We start from the raw sequence: 24,993 nt of genomic DNA, 5'->3' as shown, positions 1-24,993 counted from the left end.
GCCGTCCCTCGTGGCGGGAGGTGCGAAAGACCGAGCTGTTGACTCGGTGCAACTAGACGAGGAAAAACGACTCGGAACTCCGGGGAACAGCTCGGCCGGCAGGAATCGCGCCTGCCCGTGCCTCGTCCCAGCCGGTGTGGCCCCCGGTCCCTCGTCACCGCCGGCCGTGAGGCAAAAGCAGCTCCTCCGGGCTGCTGCGAAGGGCGGAGCCGCCGCTCGGGGCCGCGCGGCGCGCTCGGCGCTGGATTGGTGCTGCCTGGGCGGCGCGCAGCACGCGCGTCTCGCGCTCGCTGTGGCTCGGCTGGCGCGCCGCTCGGCGTGGCCCCGCCCCTCCCCGGCTTGGCCCCGTCCCCTTTGCGCTCGCGCCGCTCCCGCCCCCCCGCCCCCGGCCCGCCCCCCCCGCCCCCCTACCCCCCCCCCCCCCCCGCTCGCTCTCAGTGCGGTGGCTGCGCCGGGAAACATGGCGTCGGAGGGGATGATCTTAACCAACCACGACCACCAAATCCGCGTCGGGGTCCTCACAGGTAACGGGGACGGAGGGGGGGAGAAGGACGAAGGCGGCGGGTCGGTGCGCGCCGTCAGGCCGCCAGGCGGGGTGCCCGGCCGACGGCTCCCGTGGCGCCTCGGCCCGAGCGTGGGGGCGGCGGGCGGGGAGCGGGACCGGCCCGAGGTGTATGGGGGGAACGGGGGGTCGAGACGTGGCCGGGGGCTGCAAGGGCGAAGGCGTCCGGGAGCCGGGCCCGCCTTCCCGGGCCTGAGCTCGCTGCCCCGGGGGTGCCCGTGAGCGTGGCACGGCCCGCGCCGCCCGCACCTTTCGGGAGGCTCCGTCCCCTCCCCCTCCCCGGCCTTTTACTTTGGGGGGGGGGGGGGGGAATGCGTCTGCCCGGGTGCTCCCCGTTGGGAGGGGAAGGAGGGCATGTGTGCTGCCGCCGCTCATAGCGCATGGGTGAGCCTTGAATAAATCCGTGGCACATGACACGCGGTGGTCGCACGGAACGGTGCGCGGAGCCGTAGCCGGTGCGCGTGTCGCAGACTTCGGGGTCTCTTCGGCCTTCGGGGAGCCCTTTGCCGTTGTTCCGGTGAAGCGGGGGGGCTCGGCGCCCCGGTGGAAGCGCGGAACGCCCAGAAATGAAGCCCTCGGGGAGTTCGAGTGTATAAAGGCGTAAATAGCGCTCCTGGGGAGGGAAGGGGCGAGGGATTCTAGTGACATTTTTGCGCGTCGAGCTCTGTCGCTTTTACCGGCAGCCCGGGAAGACATGACTGTTGGTGGAAAGCGGCGTTGGGAGCCGGCTCGGGAGCCGGCAGATGTTCGGAGCGAGAGGGGACGCGTTCACTGGAGAGGAGGCCTGGAGTTAACCCGAAAGTTACTTGTTAAACGCATCGCTATTTAACCTAGACGCCCCCATGGGAAGCGGGCTCGCTCCCGCGGTGACAGGATTTTGGGGGGGTTGGGGGGAATCCCGCAGTGCCGGGGGAGCCCGCGGTGCCGGGGCGGTGTGGAGGGGGAGCCCGTGGTGCCGGCGTTCCCGGGGGCTGTGGAGGAGGGTCCCGCGGTGCCGGGGGGTCCCGGGCGCGCGGTCGGTGGGAGTCGCGTGGCGGCGGGCGCTGTCCCCTCTGCCGGGTGCTGAACCGCCGGGGCAGCGCGGCGGTAGCGCGGGGGCGCGACTTCAGCCCGGCCTGAGGAGCCTTTGGCTGCGACGTTGTTTGGACGGTAAACCTCTAGATAAAGCGCGGAGCAGCAGGAGTGGAAACGCTTAGCGTTGCTTTCAAGTCTCAGGCAGTCATATCCTCAGTAAGGACAGAGCAGGTTTGACCAGATGCAAAAGTCGCAGTGGGGGAGTTTGTAGCTTTTTTCCCCAAACCTAGGATGTGCCTGCAATTACGTATTATTGTAAAAGTTAAACTGAGAAGGAGGTGTCTGCTAACGGAATTATCTTTGTGTATTTTATGCAACTTAATGCTGTGTAACTTGGATTATTATTTTATGCTGATCAGTTAGTTGTAATAATTTTCACCTGTAAATGTTCTCAGAATACAGTAACTTGGGTTATTATTTTATGCTGATCGGTTAGTTGTAATAATTTTCACCTGTAAATGTTCTCAGAATACAGTATCAGATACTTATCATGCCACAATCTTTTAAATAATGATTAAGTCCCACCCTGAATTCAGATAATCTTTCAGAATACCTAAGGCTTTATTTTGTATTGTAAACCCTAAGCACGTTTAAGCTTAGGGTTTACGATACTAAGCACTATCAAACTCTTAACTTTGTGTCATAATTTTCAGTCCGTGTGCCCTGATGTTACTTTTTTGTTTTTAAAGGAAAGCCAAAAGGCATAAGCAAACAGAACAGTTTTAGCCTGTTTCCCCTTAATTCCGTTGTTTTGAATGACAAGCTGAATTTTTTTTGCAAAGAATTATTTTGAAAGGGGACACCTTGGTTTCTAAAAACTTTCCTTGTCTCCTGTTTATGTGTATTTGTAGACATAAAATTTTATATAAGCGTGTTACTTTAATATCATATGTTTGGCCAGTGTTAATTACTTTCCACTCTGGCATTTCTTTTTCCCCCTGAAAAAGATTAACTGTACTTGGAGGGTTTGGACACCATAGTTGTTTTTGCTTTCTCAGTTGTGGAAGGGCAGCAAATCTAAAAATTCACTCTTCTGGATTTTTGTCATAGAAATGAGCTAATAATTGCTTCTTGGCTGGTGCATGAAGGAGTAAGTGTAGGAATGGAAAGGTTAGGTATGGGCGCTATTTTTTGGCTTAATCGTTTAGAACAGTTCAGTAATCAGAAGTTAGATAATTAATATAACAACTTCTTTAGCTTTTCTAATTAAGATCACAGCCATATGTTTGTTTTGTTAGCAGTAAATACTCGTGGGCTTATCAGCACGGGCATATAGATTTATGTTCTTGTTAGACCTGGTATACTTGGTTTAGAAAGCACCATTATTGCACCTTATGGTAGTATTCAGATGGAATGTAAATTTACTGAGGAGTAACTCCTTTGAATTAATTTGGAATAAGATGGTATGTTTAATTTTTTAATGAGGACATAAAATTATTTGGTCTTGTTGTCTTGTCAAGATTGATGCAGATGGCTCCAGACTATATTAATACAAAGTGGATAATGTTTGTTGTGTAGCTTAGTTTCATTACATTCGATTTTGTTTTAAGGTACTGTATTTAGTTTTGCTTAGTAGACCTTTGTGTTTGTGTCTGTGTTGCTAGTTTCCTGTCTAGAAACAAACATATATTTCTTCACTTGTGACTAATTAAGACAGATACAATGGATTAGAGAAATAGAAAGTTGACTTATTGTTTAGACAAAGTAACTTAGTGTTTTAACATGAAAATTTATTGGTTATTGGCAGCATCTTGTTTTGTTTTTTGTGGGTTTTTTTTTTTTTTAAAAAAAAAAACTTTAAATTCACATATCCAAGCTGTCAAGGTCTTTTACTTAAGAATCAATGAGAAAAACGGAGTCCACAATTAGGATGTTTTCAGTGGGAAAGAACTATATTCCTGAAATATGGTAAAGTACTTTAGTGTATACAGCATCTACTGACTTGCAGATGTCACTCATGTTTATTTTTGAGTTCCTATACAGAAAGTTGTAGAGTTAAGCTTACTTACTGAGACAGAAGAAGGTATAAACCATGATGGATTACAGAATTGTGAAACATTGTAAACTAGTGGGTTATGTCTTATGTGAATATGAAGTCTCACTAGCTTGTAGATAGCAAATTGAGTTCTAATCTTTGTGTGTTACTATCTCAAGACATTTTGCAATATGTGAATAGAATGCAACCATGAAAGTGTCATATTCGGCCCTAGTGTTTAATGAATCTTTTGGATTAAAGGTACTGCTCACTTAAGTTCCAAAACTAGGTTTTCCCTCTTCTGTCACCAGTACATACTAATAATAGACCTTCAGTGTTGTGTTGTCATGAGGTTACTCTTAGGGTAAAATATGTTTTAAAAGGTCTGTGGCGCTACCTGTCAGACTGGGAGGTATTTGTGATGGAGAATGAGATAGAGGACTTGGACAACAATGGGCAAAACTTCATCATTTACCTGTTTTGAGTATCTTCTTCTAAAAAAGAAAACACAGAGAAACAAGAAACGTGGTATAGATAAACAAGTAAAAAGAGGAAGAATGTCTACATTTAGGGTAAAGGTTGGATTATAGGCATGCTCTGTCCACAGTGTTGCGCACTAATGCTTCCTTAGTAAAATACAGATCTTGATAAGGAATTATTCTGGCTGGCCCTTGCAAGCCTTTCATGTTTGGAATATCTCTAACAGAGTGGTGGTTAATCTGTTACCATTGGTGTCAGGATGTTGAACCTGGATTATTAAGTGCAGAGTTTCGTAACATTGAAGTTGGCTGGAAAAGGGAAGAAAATAGGTGCAGTGCCCTGGGTTGAATCAATATTTGGTCATCCTTCACTGGTGGTGAAATTGATAGAAGTTACATAATCTGTGACCTTTCTTGTTATGTGAGGGACTAAGCAAACCCTTGACTAGAACTGTCCAGAGAGGTCTAAACAATGCTACCATCTCCACTAGCCTGATAGAAAATTACTGTGGTTTCTCTGGTTCCTCTTTTATTTTGTACTTTTCCCACACCATCTCCATTTTCTTCTTATTTACCTCTCTTATCGTTTTCTGTCCAGTAAGCATCTAGCTCATCAACACTTCATGTTTTGTTATAGGCTTTTTCCCTGAATATTCTTGATAAAATTTCTCAGATTTGGGGTTTACTTATAAAGCTTCATTCAGTGTTTGTCTGCTTTTGAGGTAGGTCTTTGAGAAAGAGTCATCACCAGACACAAACAGCATTCTCTGTCTTTACTCCTCTTTTTGTATTGTTTCTTGCTTATTTTAAAAAAAATAATCTCAGACTAACTTTCTTTTTTTCAGGATAGTTTTACTGTACTTAGTATTGCTTAAAAAGCAGTGATACAGCTTTTCACCTTCATGACACTTTTAAAGGGAGTAAGGGGGTTTGGCAAAATGACGCCGTTCACTAAAGATTGCTTCTTCAGGTACTTCCTTTCTTCCTCTAATTAAAGATTACAGCATTTTGTATGACAGTTGTTGCCTTGGGCCTATACGGTAAAGGAGAAAAAGGTTCCTGAATGGATAACCTCAGACTTTGTTTAGTGTCTTAACACTGTAGCATGAAAGATTACAGTAGCATCTTTAAGCCTCTAAGAACATTTAGTTTGAAATTACACAGTCTGTACACATTGTGTCTGAATTGATCACTTTGAAGAAAGCTTTTTTCTTGGATACTGAGGGTGTTGCCTACTCAGAACATCATGCAAACAAAGAGATTACCTGGGCAGGATTGGAAGTTCACCAGTGTAAAAGTTTTGTAAAAATTATCTTGGAGAAACTTGGAGGACAAAATACTTACGGTATCGCTATTTGTTGGTCGGGCTGTTTTAGATATATACAGCTAAAATTTGTATGCCTCTCTCCTACTTTAGGAGATGCCTTCTCAGGACTTCCCTCTGAGACTTTTCATTAGTAGCATGCAGATTGCAAGATCTTTTCTCAGTGGCGATGCTGTTCATGTTTTGGACATGCATTGGGAGTTAAAGTAAACATCTTTGAAGGTGTGGGTGTGAGGGTGAGGACTGACATTAAATTTGCCAGGACTTATTGTCAAATTGTCTGAATTGTCTAAATTGAAGTTGGTTGGCTTTTTCTTGTGGTCTGCCTTTTTCTCAAAAACTGCAGCAGCTTGTGGAGCACTCATGTTCAAAATATAGATTCAAGTCAGTAGCTTTTTCTAGGAGCCTTAGTTTTCTTCTAAAAGCTTAATTCAGCGAGTGAATTCTCTAAGTAGGGAAGTACTGATTCCTTTAAGAACAACAGATTCTAGACTCTGAGCGACATTGATTTTTCATCTTTCCCAGCTGTAAGGCTGACATAAGGTTGAATTCCTCCATAGCAGCTACATCTCTCTGTTTGCCATTTGTAGCCATAAGTCTTTACAAAAGCATTTCTTTCTGATTTTTTTTTTTTTTTATATGGCTGTGATGGAAAGCTTTTGTGTCCAGTGAATGTAATCCATACAATTGTTCAGTTTCCTTATAGTTTAACAGTGCTGAATAGGAACCTTTACCTATGATGAAAGTCCTGGATTTTTTTTCCCCCTGTTTTTCAGTATGTAGTGTGGAACAAAAATTGGTGACTGAGATCTTGACCAATAAAGCAGACTCTTTTATTTACAGTTTAATTTGCTTGCTGTGATACCTTTTTTTTTGAACTGAAAGAAGTGGAAACACTGAAGTGAAAAGCATGTGAAGAGATTATTTCCCAACTATACAAAGATGTTTTAATTAATACCTACATATGTAGGAATTTACCTTTTTTTTGGGGGGTTTATATGTCCTTATAGAGTAGGAATGAGAAGTCTTGTCTAATCAGAGTTTCTTGATTTGGAGTGTACTTGCCTAAATACAGCTGAAAGACTTCCATCTTCGCCCGTGCTCCCTGTCTGTAGTTCATACTTAGCAATACAGAGCTTATCCATTACATTATGCTTTTATTTACTTTTCTAGGTGTGTATTTTCCCCTTTTCCAGTACTGCAGGAAAACTTTCTGTGTTCTTTACCTTATGAAGTCCATGATCACTAATCTTCGAGAACTAACTTAGTGCTGGGATAACCTTTAGTTGGTTTGCTGGCTTTATAACTGGACAATAACAGAATATATGACCATCAGTCTATGCTGTGGGAAGTCTAGCATACAAAAAAAAGCTTACAAAAGCCTGCTATGCAGACACAGAATTTCTCACCTTGAATGTTGATTTAGTCATATCTGACTGTTTGTTTGCTTGTTTATTTTTTCAAGCAAGAGAGTAGAGCATCTTTGTTGAGAGGCACTTTTATATCATACTATGATTTCACCCATAGCTTTTCTGAAGATGTCTATCTTGAAATTTCTAACACTCTAAAAGCAAAGAAGTTTGCTGTGCAGTGCCTTTGTGAAGTGGAAGTTAAGACTTTCACTGTGCTTTTTCAATTGTTTATACTAAAAGAGTTTATTTTGAATATGTGGGAAAATAGGTTTTTTCTTATTCCAATGTTTGAAATAGTCTTGCTGATAGGATTTTTTTTTTTTTTGAGATAAGCAAGTATAGTTTTTTGTTGTCTGCAGTTCTTGAGATTGATATTATGCAATGGGAGGACATGATAACAAAAAATGAGAACACATTTTAGCTCTTGCTAGAATATTTATAAGGTCCTGAAGGTTGGATTAAATAAAAGAAATTTACATTCTGTTTCTATGTGTAGATGTAGTATGCAACTCTTTACAAGATCATTTCAATACATGAGGTATTAGTAGTCTTGCATATGATAGAATTCTTACAAGTTTAGCTCAAATGCCTGAAAATGTTATTCCTGCAGAATAGAAGGGTAATGAACAGCTGTATGGGAAATGATCAGGTAGCAGCCATTTTTATTTGGGATGTTTTGAATTAATAAAAAAGTAGCATAGCCTTTTAGGTTTTGGGTTTTTTTTGTTTTTTTTTTTTTAAATCACAAAAAAATGAGAAAAGTAAGTTGACATTTACAGGGAACAGTACATAAAAAGTTCTTGGGAAAAATAGGCTTAATTAAGCAGTTATCTTACAAATCTCTTACTTGCAAAATGAGATTTTCTATGTGATGTTTTGTTTACTTGCTTTGTTTTCATGCTAATTAAGTGAGGCCTATTTTATGCCTAACTTACTAGTCAAGTGCAAAAAAAACCTGGCATAAAACCCTCAAGAATAATCATCTTCTAAATACATTTTGCAAAATCCTGCAGAACAGGGCTCTATCCTGCTATTGCAAGGTGGGTAAATGATGTTATTTTGTAAGGAACAAAATGCTTTGTCTGTTCCTTGTACTATCAGATAAATAGCAAAACTTCCACTGGCTGACTTCAGTGATTTGGTGAATAGCTATGTATTACAAACTATTTTTGAGCAGTAGAATGGTTTTTGATGTATACCAAAGCCTGAAAGAACTGACTCAATGTTAATTTAGTTCCATGTGCAAGTGGGTTACTTAGAACAGTAGTCTTTAATAGTTTTATACTTAATATGACACTTCATGATGTATTCAACATACAAATTGTATTTGTAGACCAATATAGTAATATATTAAGTATTGCATATGTATTTAGGACCACAAATAAAGAAATACGTGTTTCTCAGATACGCTCTTTCCTTTTCTAATTAAATTTTATCACTTATTATGTAGTAGGGTAAAGAAGCAGAATGCCTGTGGGCTTTGAACTGTAATATATTTTGGGCTTTTGAGTACTTACTGTGTGGTTATGAAATTCTTAGTTTTCTTCATTGCATTATATTTAAAATCTTTGTGAAATATTTTTAATTTGAAAGTTTTTTCTTGTGTTTATTTTGTTGGCTTTCCTCTATATCATATGTGACTTTTGAGACCTAAAAGTGGGAAGTAGAAATTTAAGACTAAGGTTTGGTTTTGTTTGTTTGGTTTTACTGATGTTTTGGGTTTGTTTTGTTATGGGTTTTAATGTCTGCTGTGGGGCATTTAAATTCATACCGAATTTAGGAATTGAGCAGTTATTCAGAACCATTTTATGAAAAGCTGTATGGATGAAGAACAATATATATTCTTGAGGAGTTAAAATGAATTACAGTGAAATATCCTTCAGATCTGACTCAGAAGGGGAAGGTTCCTAGGATCCCTGCAAATGATGACATAGGCAGATATGGCCATTAAAAAAATAACACCCCTTTTTCTCCTAGCAAGCTGTGTTTACTGCCCTGGGATGGGCTATTTAGGAGCTTAGGGGGTTGGTTGTAAGGTCTGAGGTGAAGTCTGTAAAGCTGTCATCCAGTAATTCTTGAAGAGACACTGAACGTGGCACTAGTTAGGAATTGGGCAAACCGCTACACTTCTACTTTGCTATTTCTTACCTGTTCCTGAAACAGTTTTCATGGAATCATGAAGCCAGACCAGACTGTAAAAGAGAAGATGTTGATGTCAGGCAAGTTTGTATCCTTTCACCTAGGTACTTGCAAATCTTGCTGTAAGAAAATATGGGTGGCAGTGTATGTTTCTGGAGGAAGAAAATTTCCAGGAATTCAAATAACTATTAGGTAGTTTCCCAGTGACATGGTTCTTTCATATACTGAATGAGTAGTGGCATAGTAGTGTAGACAGTGAGAAGCCAAAGGCTTACTGTGAACTCCCTGTCACAATCTTCATCTCAGGAAAAAAATTGTGAGAATGTGGCAAGATGCCTAAAAGTAAGTACATAACTGGTGAGAAAAATGCCTGTTGTTTCCAGAAAAAGCAGAGGAAAACAAAGATTAAAGAGAATAGGTTCTTCTAATTTCCTCTTTTTTTAGCTTGATTTTCCTTTTTAATTATCTGAATACTGAAGTAGAGGCATTAAAGGGATCTGGGGATTCTAGTCGACGGCAAGTTGAACATGAGCCAATAGTGTGCCCTGGCAGCCAAGGGGACCAGCTGGGGTGCATCAAGTACTGCATTGCTAGTCAGTAGAGGGAGGCAATTGTCCGCTCTACTCCGCACTGGTGTGGTCCCTCCATGAGTACTGTGTACAGTTCTGGGCACCATAGTATAAAAAGGATATCAAGCTACAGGAGAGTGTCTAGAGTGTCTATACCACAAAGTTAGTGAAGGGTCTGGAGGGGAAGTCATATGAGAAGCAGCTGAAGTCACTTGGTGTGTTGAGCCTGGAAAAGACTGAGGGGGGATCTCGTAGCAGTTTACTGCTTTCTCACAGGGGAAGGGGGAGGAGCTGATTTCTTCTCTTTGGTGACCAGTGATATGACCCGAGGGAATGGCAGGAAGATAAGCAAGCAGAGGTTTAGGTTCAAATTTAGGAGAAGGCTCTTCACTCAGAGGGTGGTGGACCACTGGAATAGGCTCACCAAGGGAGTAGTCATGGCACCAAGCCCAACAATATTCACAAAGCATTTGGACAACACCCTCAGACACATGGTGTAAATTTTGGGGTTGTCCTATGCAGGGATAGGAGTTGGACTAGATGATCCGTTTGTGGGTTCCTTCCAATTCAGGTCATTCTGTGATTCTGTAAACAAGCCTAGAGCAAATAAAGGATCCTCAAAGTCAGCTTCCTTGGAAAAATAAGCTGTATATTAAGCATACTGAGGAAAAATGTTGTGAAACGTGTCTTTAAAAGATAATGCAGAGACAAAGTGGTTTTGTAGGTAATACTCAGAAAACTCCAGAGATGCCGGGGAAAAAGTAGCAGTAGATGCTCAAATCTGTCTAACTCCTTCTGGTTAAAACTTCATCATTGCTGTTACGCTCTGATATAATACTTTAAGAAAATTTAGACAATATTTTAGAACAAATAGTATATGAAGTGGGGGTTTTGGAAATGTTTTTGTCATCCTCAGGTTTTTCTTCTACTGTCATTACAATGTCCTGAAAGAATTCCTTCTCAGATAGTCACTCTAATGATGTTCCTTTGCCTTGATAGATATCTGTTGTAGATCAGTGAGGTATGACTCCCTAGCTACTAGCTTAAGTACTTCTACTTATCGAAAAATATACTTGTTAGGCTTTTTTAGTGATCACTTTGATTGAGCAGACTGAAAAGTCTGGGGGCGGAATTTTCTTCCCTTCTAGCCTCTCGTTGTTAGGGATTTCAACCAGTTCTGAATATGCAGACATTTTTGTTCTGGCATTTATTTAGCAAAATAAAGAAAAGAAGAAACCAGTAAAAGGTATGTAGTGTAAACCAGGAGACGTAACAGGGTGTTGAGATTTTTTGAGAGAAATCTTATAACCTTTTTCGAGTAAATGTGACTGCAGGGTAGCACTGTATGGCATAATTCTTTAGGGAGAAGAAGGGAAGGCACAGAACTTCAAGAAGTTGGGAATGGTCTCTTAGTAAGATGTATATGGTTCGAGTTGGGTATATTTAAAGTTCTCCAGAATGCAATGCTATTCTGATGTCTGGTTTTTAGGAACATGCTCTGTTTCACAGTAGGCAGGTAAGCTGCAGAACCTTAAGGTCTGATCTTTCCTCTTAAATTGTAGTGGAGTAAGAATTAGAACTATTACTAGTGTCTCCAGTGTGCAAGACCTTATCTGAGTGAGACTCAGGGTTTCTTTTAAGCATTGAAGATGAAAATGGAAACTCTAAAGTTCATGTAAAAAGCAACAGCTGAAAAATTTCCTGTGATCGTTGAAGCTTCAAGGATGCTTACCTGCCTGTTCCTATTTCTTTATTCCAAAGAGTATAGCTGTAGTTTATGTGCAGTGGTTTCAGTACATGACTTTTCTCTTTGGCTTGGCGGTTGATCAAAGACGATTAGTGAAAGTACTAGTTGTCATTTCACCGTTGTTTTGTCAGAAAAGGGTTCAAGTAGACTTTTTTTTTTTTTTTTGAGTGCTTTTATGAACGTAACATCTTTCCAGAAATGGCATCTGAAGCAAATTTCTGTAGAACATTAGACTGGGACATCATGGATTATCTTTAATATTAGAAAAATCTTTTCATTCCTTGATAGCATGTCTTATATTTGGTTATTGCTATGTGTAAGATGCTGTGAGGGCTCATTAAATCATAAGGGAGATTTTGAATGTGAAATAGTAATTATTTTCATTATTTCTTACTAGAATAGTAGTAGCTTCTGGTGCCCCCCAATGATGTTTATTTCGTCCAAAACAAATTCAGCATTTGAGCTCTCATTCTTTTCTGCAATGTGAACCAAAGTACAGTGACTGGGGACTATCAGGGGACAGCTTGAAAGCCACACTCTTGAACTAAACAGAAACACTAATATAGACACAAGTCTACATATTCACTTAATTCCTAGTATCCTTTTTCTGCACTGAACAAACACCTACTGAAAATGTTCTACTTGTACTTCAGCCTCTATAAAGTAAATTCAGCTGTGCATATGAGAAGTATGCAGACAAAACCACTTTAAAATGAATGGTTGAGATCTTATTAGCATCTAGAAAGTATTTAACAATTAGGACACATTCAGGGGCCTTCTCTATGTTTAAGATATTGTGGAAACATCAGCCTGGAACGATTTGAGGCAATAGCAAAATATATATGTTATAATTCATTCAATGTATAAATTTAAACTTAAATCCCTAGATGCAGACGTTCCAAGTAGCAGCAATTGCAGGAAAAAGCAGGCAGATGCAGAAATTCTTTATATTTAGATAATTAGGTGCTATCTGAATTCTGCACCAGTAAGTAGACAATTTTTATTTCTTTCTATAAATCTTTGCTTTTGTGCTGTACCTGCATAGGTCATTTGGCTGTAATTCAGTAAATTAACTTACCTTTTGTGATTTCATTCAACTTAAGTGAAGTCTGCGTTAGCAAGTATGGCAGCCTAAGAGAAGCAGATTTGTAGAGCAAGCTGCTTAGTCCTAGGGGTTGCACATCCCCACTGTTTATGGTGTTTTGCTTCATGCTAGCTCAAAAACCATGGAGCAAACTCTAAGCAATGGTTGGAGTGCATTAGGTGCGCTCTTGGAGAACATATTGTTTATTTCGTCCAGAATGAATTCAGCATTTGAACTCTGATCCTTCTCTGCAATGTGAGCCAAAGTACAGTGATTGGGGACCATCAGGAGACAGCTTGAAAGCCACACTCTTAAACTGAACAGAAGCACTAATACAGAGATGCTGTTTGCTATTTTTTGCCTCTAGAGGATTGTATGTACCTCCCACAATCCTTTTGTGTGTCAGAGATGTCTTCCAGTGGGTAGCACTGGGGAGACTTTCCTGATGGTTGAATTGCGTCCAAAAAGTTACTGGCTCTCGGACTGTTCCTGTGAATTTTGTGAAGATGTTGTAGGCAAGAGCATGTGCTTTGAATACTCCGGAGAAAAAGTAGCTTAAAAAGGTGTGAGAAATGCATTTTGTGAACTCACCTTAAAATTACTCATAACTTAAGCTTGCCTAAAGTAAAATTCAATAAAGTTATTTCAAATGTCCAAAATAAGCCAGACAATTACAGATTTTTATGGAAGTTATAGATGAAGAAATGTCAGAAAAAGCAGTTTGCACTAATACTTAATTAGAACAGGCTCTCCCAGTATCAAGCTGACTTGTCTGTTAGGAAAACACATACAGCACTTTGATAGGGAATTTATTTTCCTACATTCACTATATCTCAAGCTATATTATTCCGAGCTTTTGGTATACCATGCAGTCTGCTATAACTGGTCACCACTTTAAAGCCCAACAGGACTCTGTCCAGGTTTAATCTTGTGCCCTGTAGAATTTTGGGCATGGTTCTATCATCATTGCTGCTTGTTCGCTTGCATGCTGTGCTGGCATAACCTGTTGTGTGGCTGTGCAAGCAGGGAACTGAAACAGCTGAAATGTAGCTTGCTATTAGAAAGGGATCCTTTCCAGCTGAATCACCTGTGTGATCTCGCTCAGCACTGAGCTCTGCAGACTCTGCTCCAGCAGTTGAATGGTGAGCAAGGCTGGCAATTTTCACCTCTACTGTCAATTTTTTTTTATATCTGTTCCTTCTGTACTACTCATTTATCCTGCCATTTTTAACTCTGTGCAAAACAACTTTAACTGGCTAACCTAGTGGAAAACTAATCTTTTTAAGACCTTTGCTTTCTGCAGCCTGAACAAATTGAATTAACTCAGCAAGGGACCTCATGAGTGCCAGTATGAGGGAAGGGATGGATTGCAGAGGTGGGATAGGTAAGGGTGGGCTTTCTGATCACAGTTCAAACAGATGTATTCATGTGTTGGTTTTGTGTACTTACATTAATTCAGAAGATAGTCTTGGCACTCCTTTACGTAACTAAGTGTTGTCTCCTTTCTTGCAAGTGTTGCTTTGTCAGGCCAGGTATCCTCTTAGTGGTATTTGCTAGCTTGTCCCAATTGACAAGCAAAGACACTGCCTTCACTGAATAATAAGCAGGAAAAAAAACACATAGTGAACAAAGGGAAGGATTTGTCCATTGTAGGAAATTATTTTGAGGAGGTAGTAACTCAAGATATAGTTCTCTTTTAGTATGTAAACTTCTTTAGTTTGTATGACTAGCAGTGTGGTGTGTATGAGGGCTGTATGAAGCATTTGTGCTTAGTGAAGAGCTGGATATTTGGTAACTTGCACGTGTTAGGTAACTAGAAATGCTGAATGTTAGACTTCTGCAGTGGTAAATTTAGAGAAAAGGTGAATTATCTGTATGTATTTACAGGCAATTGGAATCTATTTTTATTAATATGTTAATTTTTAATAGTCAAAACTTCCAACATTTAGTTTTTGTCACTTATCTGGACTGTAGTGTGCCTGACAGAACTAATTTGAAGATTATATATACATATTATTTATAAATATATACACATGTAAACATTTTTTGTATTATTTATCAAATAATAATTAAAATACATGTATGTGACCAATTACCCATTTGTACTAGATCTCATTTTGCCTTCTGCTTGAGGGACTTCTTTGGTAGCATTCAATCTGTCATCTTACTTACACTTGGTGTAGGTTTTTCTAAATATATCTTTACTCGTTAAATTAGCTAATATGCTAACTTTGAGGTTGCTAATCTGATATATACTTGGTATGCTATTGACTTATTTTTCTTTAGTTGGAACTTGTCTGTACTCATCTACTATCAACATCTGCATGCAGGATCATTTCCTAATTTCACTTTTATCCTGCGTACCTGCTTGCTGATCTGAACAGAATCATTACCTTTCTCTTGAGCGGACTGTCATCGATGTGATGGGGGTAACTGGAACAACCAGTCACAGGCATCAGCTGGTTGGGTAAGTCAGGCTTTGGGATTCTTTATATTTCCTTATAAAGTGTGAGGGATTGGAGTGAAGGAGGATAGTTTAGTTATATAATTATGGTCCATGAACTGTGTGCATTTATTTAAGGCCTTATTTCACTGAAAATCAGAAGCCTGCTGGTCCATGCATTTGTCTGATACTGTATGTTTCCGTGGTGTCCAAGGCTATTTATTATGTATTCACCATGGTTTTGGCATCCAAATGCAGTGCTTGGAGATAAAGGCGGCAAAACTAGTAAGTTATGATGTAAGTAGCATCTTCAGTATTAAGATACATGTGTGAATTTAAAATAACAGAAAATACTGAAATGCTGTAGTCACTGGAAAACCAATCTGAACATTAAAAACCACTTCTAGAAGAAAAAGTTAAAGCTTAATAGTAAAAATACAATATTATGGGAAGTGGGAGAAAAAGAAAGTATAGAGGAGACCGATAGCCACATTATATAAATCAAAACCATGTCATAAGGTATAGCTTCTATGCAAGAATGTAGAGACTGAGGTTATACAAATGAGGAATAAGGTTGCTAATGGAAAGCAGACTAATTAAACGGGGGAAAAAGATTTGAATGCTTAATAATTATGCCTCTGTAGGTGTCTTCAAGCATCCCATTCACTAGAAAAGTTTGACTTGTCACTTAAAGGCAAAATTAATAAGTTATTTTTGTATAAAGAATAGAAGAGTAAACCAAATATACGAAATGCTTGTAATTCCAGTAGTCTCTCCTTAAAAATCCCTCACTGGGCCTTATTCAAAGCAGAAAGTGGAATTTTTAGCCATCTTTTATGATGAATTCATTTTTTTTCTTTGTTTTATTAAGGATGAAATTAATCCCTCCTAGAGAAGTGGGATGTCCATGAGCCCCCACATATCCCAGCAAAATTGCTTATATATATGGTGAACAAAATGTGAACTTACCTAGATGATAGATTTTTGCCAAGCTAGTTTTAAATCAATTTCTCTGTTTACTATGAGTAGATGCTTGTGCCCACACAGTAGGAACGGGAACAAGTTGCTGCTAGTAGAAGGAAGGTGGGATTTTTTTCTCTTGGTAATAATACAGGAAAAAAAAATGTTTTTTGGCCGAGGCATTAGTGCCCTGTGTTCTTGGGGTATATCATATTGTCAGGCCCTCTCAAATTGTATCATCACTGCAGTGCACTGTTGTCAAACTTCAGTTGGAAAAAATCAGAAGTTACACTTTTAAAAGGACTGAATGGGTAAGATCACATCTGGTAGCCTTGGAATTTGAGAGTCAGTGACCTGAGGCTACATACAGTGGCCCAAAATTCAGTTGCCTTCCATTCACTTAATCACGCTCACAGAAGCATATGCTGTTTGTTTGTGGGATATTGCTTTTTTTTGGGGGGATAATAAATTATTGGCTTCCTGTTTTTGAAGTGATTAAGCTACTTCTGCTGATGTCTGGTTGATCTATGAATCTGTTGTTACTTTACTAATGTCTTGTATTCTTTCAGGAGAATATTAGATTCTGTTTATTTTAGTCACTTTTTTTAATATTAACCTGTATAGAACTATTTGGTATTTGATGAGGTTTCAGAATTTAATTATGTGTCTTACATAGTGATATATAAAAAAAAAAAAGTTTTGAAAAAAGGGGTAAGGGAAGATTTTTCAACAGTTCCTCTTTCCCTTCACCTGTCTGTTAAGGAAAATGCTTGAGCATGTTACTTTTTTAATGCCTGCAAGAAAATAAAGCTTTTAAAAAAACCTCTTAACTCTTCTTTAAGAACAATGGAAGAAAAAGAAGTAGTAAGGACAACAGATTCCTTTACTGTAATCTTCTTCCATGTCTGGCTTTTCATCGTTGCATTTTGTTTAAGTTTTGCTAGCTAAATACTGGGAAGGACTTTTCAGTGCTTTTCTGCTATTTTGTAATTGAAAATTCTTTTCAGTTACTGTTATTTCTGCCCTTGTGTAAGTCTCGTTCTTTGTGATTTAATAAAGGCATACTTCCTTTGGGACTGACAGTAATATCTTTTGTTGCCTGTAATGTGACAAGTTATACTGAAATCTTTCTTGGCAATGTTGTTTACTTTTTATTTTTTTTTTTTCCTTTGGGTGATCAAATATATTGTATATCTTATTCAGATTGTTTTTGATGTTAGGTGAAAAAGTCAACCTCTTGAATGCAACTAGATTGAGAGTTTTCTTACAGAATTTCTACTAAATGTCAAGTGCTCATTTTCTTGGAACTTTTGTGTTTGGAACTGCTTAGAGTTGACATCTCCTGGAATGTTAGGATGCTCCACAGTATGGCTTTCCTGTAGATTCTGGTACACAACCTGTAGGAGGAGGAAAGACGAACAGCTGTTGGCCATTTACATTGTTGGTTGATTGTTTTGCTACATTTGGTGAACAGCATTTTTATTTCTCATGTGTTAGCTTTTTAGAGCTGTTTTGGAGCCTTTGGAGAATCATCTCCCTTTCTTGTCCCTTTGGAATCAGAAATGGAAATTCCACTTCCATAGTTTCAAGGGGTTTCTTTCATAGGAAAAAAAAAAAAAAGTATACATTTTAATTGTATTACTGCCATGTAAGTCAATGTAGTTCCTCTGGGCTGTTACACAGCTATCTAATGTCAATTACTGTGCATAGATGATGCATCTTAGGATACAGATTGGGATTTTAACCATGTTATGTGAACGTAATTGAAGAAAATCCTTTTATTGGGTGCCCAGATGAGATCATTTGATTAAGGATGTGGTTTAAAGATGTTTAAAGCTCACAGTACTGCACAGCTTGTCACTGTTCTGTGATTTATTCTGTATTGGATGAAATTTCAGATACTGGGTTGTGACTGATAGCATTGCTTGCTGTATAAATCTGTATGAAGTTCTTCCTGCTAGTGCACAGTATTTTTATTTGTACAGTCTGCAGATTTCTTCTATGTAAGTAAGTACTTAGCAAATTCCCAGGTATAAAGGAAGTCTTGAAACTTATAGACCAGACAGGGCATATGCTTACACAACACTTTTTTCAGTCTCTGAGGACAAGAACTGATACCAAACTGGAGTGTGAGGCTCCTGAATAAACTAGATTTCTTGTATTAGCTTGGATTTACTGTCGTAATTAGCTTTGGCTTTTCCAGCTGGACTTTTAAAATATAGCTGACTAGTAAAACAGCTGTTGATGAGTTAAAAGTTACTTATAGAACTATCATAATGTAATATATAAGTTGGAGATCCCTAGAGGCTGCCATCAATTTTAGTATTAGATGAGATGTTATTTATCAAATATTTCTGTAACAGTCCCTATGTGAAGGTCCTACAGGTAATTTTTAAATCCAAAATTTAGCAGTTGAGAGATTATCTTAGAACACACAATTTTATTTCGGTTCAGATTTCCTTTGTTGAAAGAAAGTGAGTGTTATTTTAGGGTTTTTTTTTCTGTGCTTGAATGTTGAATGTTGTTTTTTTTTTTTTTGGCTAAGCCTTTTCATATTGAGTAACCAGGATCAGATGTCTTGAAAACATTACATGGACACAGCTTTGTCTTTGGTCTCGTTCACTTTGTTCCCTTAGTTTTTTTAGAATAACTTAGTATAGATTTGTTTTAGCTGAATAGCTGAAATTCTGTAGAAATAGTTTGTCTGGTCTGTAGTAAACAAAGGTCTGTATCAAGTTCAAATTAGCTAATTCAGAGAAGTAAAATTCTGTATATTAGAAGTATGTAATGTATATTTTTGTTGTATACTTTGCTCTGTTCAAATTAGCTAATTCGGAGAAGTAAAATTCTGTATATTAGAAGTATGTAATGTATATTTTTGTTGTATACTTTGCTCTAACAGAGTCAAGAGGCTTTCAGTTTTCCTTGTTGACTCTCATGATAAATATCACCAATATTTTAGCTTCCTGAAGCAGGGCTATGGTGCAGTCACTAAACTGAAAGACAGACTTGCAGTAATAATAGTGTTCTAAGAGTAAGAGCTATGTATTTCTTTAATAATTAAGGTTTACAAACCTCTTAATTTACAGACGCACTGCTAATCCACTGGAAATTACATACATGGATATATTTTGCCTTCCTTTTTTACTTCTGATTGCATCCCTCCTTGCTCCAGGGAATAAGAATTTGAGATGAGAAGCTGAAGCTGCAGAGCACCATTAGTAGTTTTAACTTACTGTGGTATTTACAAGTGTACAGCAGTTTCTAAAAGAATGAACAAATACTTCACAGTTAATTTATTGTATTGGTCAACCTATGGGGGTATTACCTTTCTTGTATCTTTTAAGGGTGGATTGTAGATTTTTGGATGTATTTTGGATGGAGGGAGAAGGATAATACATAATGCCAAAGATGCAAGTTAAGGAAAAAAAAGCTGCAGTTTACGCAAGAAGTGTAATGGTGGATGTTGGGGGCAGAGGAAGGTGTTGAGTCATTGTTTTAAGCTTGTGAGTGGATTTACTAGAGTCCGCATGCTTCGGAGAGCAGAGAATATTCTGTTGATCCAGTTCTGCAAATACTCATTTGGGGATATTATGGTTGTTCCAGTGAATGCTGCATTAAAAGTAGAGGAAATTTTAAATATTCTTTAAAATGAAATGCATTTCATTTGTTCTCTCTGTGGAACAGTGCTATTAAGAGCTACATCCCTGACCATACACTTCTGAAATTAAAAAACCTTCATGGCTGAGGAGGTGCCCAAACTGTAAGAAGTCTTGTATTTCTGAAGAAAGATATAAATAGTCAATCAAACAAGTCACTGTAACACTTGGCTAGATCCAAAAAGGGACATAGATGTGGTAATACTTCAGTATCTTAAATTAGCAGTCTGGACCATGTAGTGGGAGGGGAGAGAACAGGGTTCTCTGTGTTTTGAATGAGTGTTGCATTTTCTTTTCTGCTAAAGGGCAAGTGATAAAAAAGAAATAGTCCATGGAGCAGGGACTAGAATCTAGGTCTTCTCTCCCAGTTGAGTGCTGCAGCTATTAGGCTACAGTGTGGTGCTTCTTGCTGACTGTCCAGATGCTATAGCATTATGATTTTTAGGTGGATAGTTACCTAGCTTTAACAGATAAGAAGCTGGTCACCACACAGCCTTTTAGTTTCTTAATTAAAGCACTCTTGTTGGAAATAGATGAGTGTTTGAATTCCCATGGGCTAACAGCGAACTAAACCCAAGTTCCTTGCCTCTGTAATTCAGTATAGATCTACAGGAAGAGTTCTGGGTTGCAAGTCCTAAACCATTTGTAGATCCTTGTGCAGCAGCATCCTGCGATGCTCTACAGGGCATCCAACACTGCCCTTCCACAGGGGGTGCATGTGCTGCCTCAGGTGTAACCTACATGTTAGCTTGCATAGGAACCTCTTAGGGTATGCTTTGGTGGAGCTTTAGTCTTCTATAAAGTTTCTACCAGAAAAATCTAAATGCCTATATAATTTCTGTTTCTAGGGAAATAGTGTAGTGTTTGTTGGATTGCTTTATATAGGACTTGAGGGCCTAAATTTTACTTGTATGCAAAAATGCATTTATTACATGCATTCAGGAGCCATGCAGATGAGGAGAAAACTTGGAGAATGTTTATGAAGTTTTTGAATAGTGTAACAGCAGGAGCACTGCTTTTTGTTGCCATTTAAATTAGAGTAGCTTAGCATTCAGAAAGTTCTGGGATTACCCATACTGGAAGCTTTATTAGTACATCTGAAGAGGTGAAGATACAGGACAGTCAGGTTTTCCTTTCAGCTGTTTAAATTAAATAATAACAGATTTTTTTTTTGAAAGGAAAGAGAAATAATTGCCTGTTTTACTTAGGAAGATTTTGCTGATATCATTTCTATGATGTAGTCCTGTTCCATATCTTCCTGTAAAAAAATTGATTTGTGTAGGCTTTATGAGGATTGTAACAAGCAGGAAAAAAAATCTGGGGAAGCTCTCCCTAGCTTTCTTCCCTGAACTCTTATTTACATGCTATATGATTTTAAAAAAAAGAATAAAGAAATAAAATATGAAGTCTGTTCTCCTCATCTCAGTTTTTCACTTTACTTGAAAAACAAAGGTTTGGTGTGTTCACTGCATTTTCTAATTAGTTACACTGGCTAGTTTATTTTCACAAGTGTCATTCTGTATCTTAATCGTTTTGGTAGTGGTGCTTCTATGCAATATTGAAATTGAAGTAACTCAGAGTGGTTGGTGTCAAGTGTTTTTTTGTTTCTTCTTGAAAAAAAAGTACTCTGTGTCTTTGATTATTTGCTGGATTTCTTTTAATCTGATAAGGTACACAGTTCTGAAAAACAGAAGTAGTGCTGATATGACCTTGACCATATCTTAGCTACTATGTGTCTTTAGAATAAGACAGTACTGCATCATAATTTCCTGATGAGTTACAGCATCATGATGGCATGTGCTCCCACTCAGAATCTATTTTAAGAAATGACAGAAGCACTTTCTTATAATTAATCTTGTGGATTAGAATGAAGAAAGTCTACAAAGTAATGATGTTCTGGAGAAACTAATGGAAAAGTAGTTATTTTGTATGTATAGTAAAAAAAAAGGTAGCAGAAAAAAGCATAATACAATCTCTGTTTTTCATGTTTGTCTGTACATCTGTCTGTGTAACAGATTTGTACAACAAAGGAAATACTAAAGAATTCCTCAAAGAAACACGTGGCCCACTTTGTTAAATAGATCTTTCAAAGGCTGTTCTAGTTTAATGCTGTCTTTCTCTGTGTTCAGTAGCAAAGTGTAACTACTGTTCCGTCTCAGACTGGAATCCATGTGGTGTAATATCATATTGTAATGGATATTAGGGCTAGTTGCTTAGTATTTTTATTTTTCCCTTTCTTGCATGTCAGTTTAACCTCTTACTGAAACACAAACGACATACATTTTCAGAATTTTTTTAGTCAAATTCAGCAGTTTTATTATTACCCTTAATTTTACATTTCTTGATCACCTTTAATTAGAAAATATCACATAAGTGATATCTGTAAAGAAACACGAAATAGTATTTACATTTCTTTCTCTAGTGTTTAAACTGGAAGTTATTATGAAATCCTTCAGCATATATATTACATGCCAACTCGAACAAGAAGGTTGTTTCAGTTGTGTGATATTGCATTGAAAGCTTTTGTCGTGATAAAACTGGACAAATATTTATAGATTTGAGTTTGCGGTTATGATTTAGATGTTGCCATATAGTTCAACATAATTAATCACTTTTATGGCCATCATTTCGTTTTCAGGTGTTTCAAAGATAATGGCCCCAAATGTATATATTTTATGCACCTATTTAAAAAATAAAATCTGTGTGTCTACTTAGCAGCATGTCTTCCCTTTTTCAGTTTGTGTTTCCGATATGGTAAAGAGTTCTGCAAGCAGAACTGCCACCTTATTATTGAGCTTTTTGATTATTTTCAATCAAATTTGACAGAGGGATGGCGGTATGGAAAGTTTTAGATGCCTACAAAACACCTTGCTTGGTAGAAAAAATGCCCACAGAGGATAAGGCTTCCATGTGAGTTCATCCCTTCTCAGGCAGGAGCGAATTCCACTAAAGGTACCTGGAAAAGACACTGTATTAGAACCATCACTCATGGAAATAATGTTTAGTGAATTCTGTTGGTGAATGAACAGAACTGAATGTAGAACCATAGATGATTCAAAGGTGTATTTTTTTGTGTGTTGTTTTTTCCTTGTTGGTTCTTGTTAGGACATCATGTAAGCTATGTAAATATTTTGTTGACAGTGGCCAGTACAAAAAGTTCAAATTTACTTCCAGTTTACCTCCAGGGAAAGTATTCTTCTAAGGTACACTAAGTTGGTACAGGGTGTAAGTGTGTGCATGCAGTATTTGATGTAGTTTTGCTCCCTTTGTTCATAGTAATGGCTTACCCTTTTCAGTCCTACTGAGCTCTTGGTCTCTGTGACACATTCTTTCAATTAGGTTTTTGGAACAGGACGTTGAGTTGCAGGACAGTGTGCTGCCAAAAGATACGTGGCTGAGCCTGAATGCGTTTCATTGGTTTGTAGTATAGAATGAGAAATGCAAATGGGTTGTAAATGAAGAGACATGGCACTATGAAGCAAGAGGCAACCAGGTCTCTGCACAACTGTTGAGATTTAACTTAAAAATAAAATAAAAATAATAAAAAAGTTCCTGTTAAAAATTCCATTCACTACTCAAGCACAAGACAGCTGAAAGTAAGCAATTTAACATTTTTCATTTTTTATCCAAAACTACGTGTCTGGTTTGATCTATGGTTTTGCAGTGAAAGATTATAAACTGCACTCTGGGATTGCATACTCATTATTTTAAGGAAACTTAATGAGCGAATACAGGATCATACTCTGTTTTAGCTCTTGCCTCTCCTTGCACAATTAGTTATTCATTACTCCCAATGTGTTGTACTTTCAAAACTTAAAGACAAATAGTGACTCAAGCTTTGTCTGACTTGCCTAATCTACTGCTCTTGTTACTATGACAAAAATGTAAAATTTATATTGGTAACTAACATTTAAAATTTATTTGCCAGACAACATCCATGGTCAAAAATCAGGTAGTAACTAAATATCAGCTGGCAGGTGTCAAGGAGCTGCTTATTATGCTCTTCATAATGCTCTATTCTCTGTAGATGATGTTCTAAAAACCCCTCTGTGTTCTGAAAAGTGTTAAAGAAGCTTCATATTAGTAAGCATTAAACGTTAACATTTTCTACTTTATCCAAGTTACATCAACATCAGGCTTTTATCTTGCTTTTCTTTTTTCTTATTACCTTATTGTAATGCCTTCTTCCAGTCACTCCCATGCTCACACCCATTATTTGCTCCCTCACCCAACCTCAGCAATAACATGGCATTTCTCTCACATCCTTGTCTTCCCACATTGCCATTACTCTTGGGCAAAAATGCAGAAAAAAGCAGTTGTAAAAAGAAACTGAATTACTCCCATTCAGTCTGAATTAAGATCACATTGGTAGACAATGCAAAGGCCAAAATTCTAAACGCTATAGTGAGCTTTTCTGTGAAAAAGTAGTTTGACAAACTGTAGGAAGAGGAACTTTTCACTTAGGATGTGCTCGCTACAGAAGATGCACTCTGTGATTTTTAGCATAGCGTAAAGTTCAGCTTGAAACCAAAAAAAAAAAAATAAATCAGCATGAGAGTATATAAAATGAGGCAGCAAGCTAAATGGAAGTCAGAAAAAGCAGCTGAATGGTTTGTGATGTGCAATCTGTTTAAAGTCATTGTATTAAGCTCAGAACGAGAACGTGCGGCAAATGGAAAGGCCTCTATTAGCTGACCTCTAACTGCTTTGAATGGTTCAGTGTATTAGTATCAGTTTTATAGAGTTCAGGAGACTGTTACAGTGCTGTGCACCTTCCATTCTGCCTGTACACTTCTGTTTCCATTCTGTGGAAACCAAGCTGTGAAGGTCTGGAGTGGTCCTGTGTTTCCCCCAATATGTAACTGGTAAGTAGCCATCAGGTGAACCACTTCTGAGAGCTACAAAGTGCTCCTCTATTTCTCTAGGTTTTGATACAGTATCAGAAGACCAAAAAAATAAAAGCTGATATGTTGAAACTTCAAGAGACAGAAATTTATTAATAACAAAAAGGTGTAGTGCAAAAGGACAAAATAGAGACACTGACAAGTGAAATATGAAGCCAAATAAGGCAAGCCTGAAAACGGCTTTTGAAAATCAACTTGCTAAAGGAGTAACCTAGTGATAACCAGCATCCATGTATATCAGGGAGCAGAAAGATTATCAGAGTATTGGTGGGGTTAGTAGGTGATCAAGACATAAAAGGAGCAATTGAGGAAAATAAAGCCATCATGTAAAAGATAAATTTATTATTTGTGCTAGTGCTCTGTACAGACGGGATTTAGGGACTTAGTATGCTAAAGTGTGGGGTTGTGTGTTTTTTTTTAAACACAGTGTGAATCTCACATTGAAGGTGTTTAGCAGAAGTCACTAATTCTGAAGTAACAGAGCTCTGAAGTGGAGTGCTGTTTGATATTTTTTTTTTTAGGGAATACTTGTGGTCATTCGAGGAACTTCAGGAAATCTGAATGCTATGTTGAGTACACTTCAGAAGCTGTAGCAGACACTACTGTGTTTTCAGTGTATCTACTATTATATTGGGGAAGAGTTGAAACAGCTTTTCTGGAGA

At 38.5% G+C, this 24,993-nt stretch overlaps 1 protein-coding gene across 24 annotated transcripts in view; it reads left to right on the top strand.

Annotated features, from left to right (window-relative positions):
• The first annotated feature begins 424 nt into the window (after window positions 1-424).
• GPHN (gephyrin) overlaps window positions 425-24,993 on the top strand; it is a 289,546-nt gene continuing 264,977 nt past the window's right edge. For 23 of the 24 annotated variants that reach the window (XM_054067590.1, XM_054067585.1, XM_054067588.1 and 20 more), the window contains exon 1: window positions 425-524. In XM_054067590.1, the coding sequence (XP_053923565.1) occupies window positions 461-524 (64 nt within the window). In that variant the 5' untranslated portion in view covers window positions 425-460. Of the gene's footprint in view, window positions 525-927; window positions 947-24,993 lie in introns of those variants that run through there. The other variant, XM_054067570.1, reaches the window with a different exon arrangement.

This window comes from Cuculus canorus, chromosome 5 (assembly GCF_017976375.1).
Source record: "Cuculus canorus isolate bCucCan1 chromosome 5, bCucCan1.pri, whole genome shotgun sequence".
In the NCBI taxonomy this organism is placed as follows: domain Eukaryota; kingdom Metazoa; phylum Chordata; class Aves; order Cuculiformes; family Cuculidae; genus Cuculus; species Cuculus canorus.
This window is presented reverse-complemented; position numbering and strand designations above follow the sequence as displayed.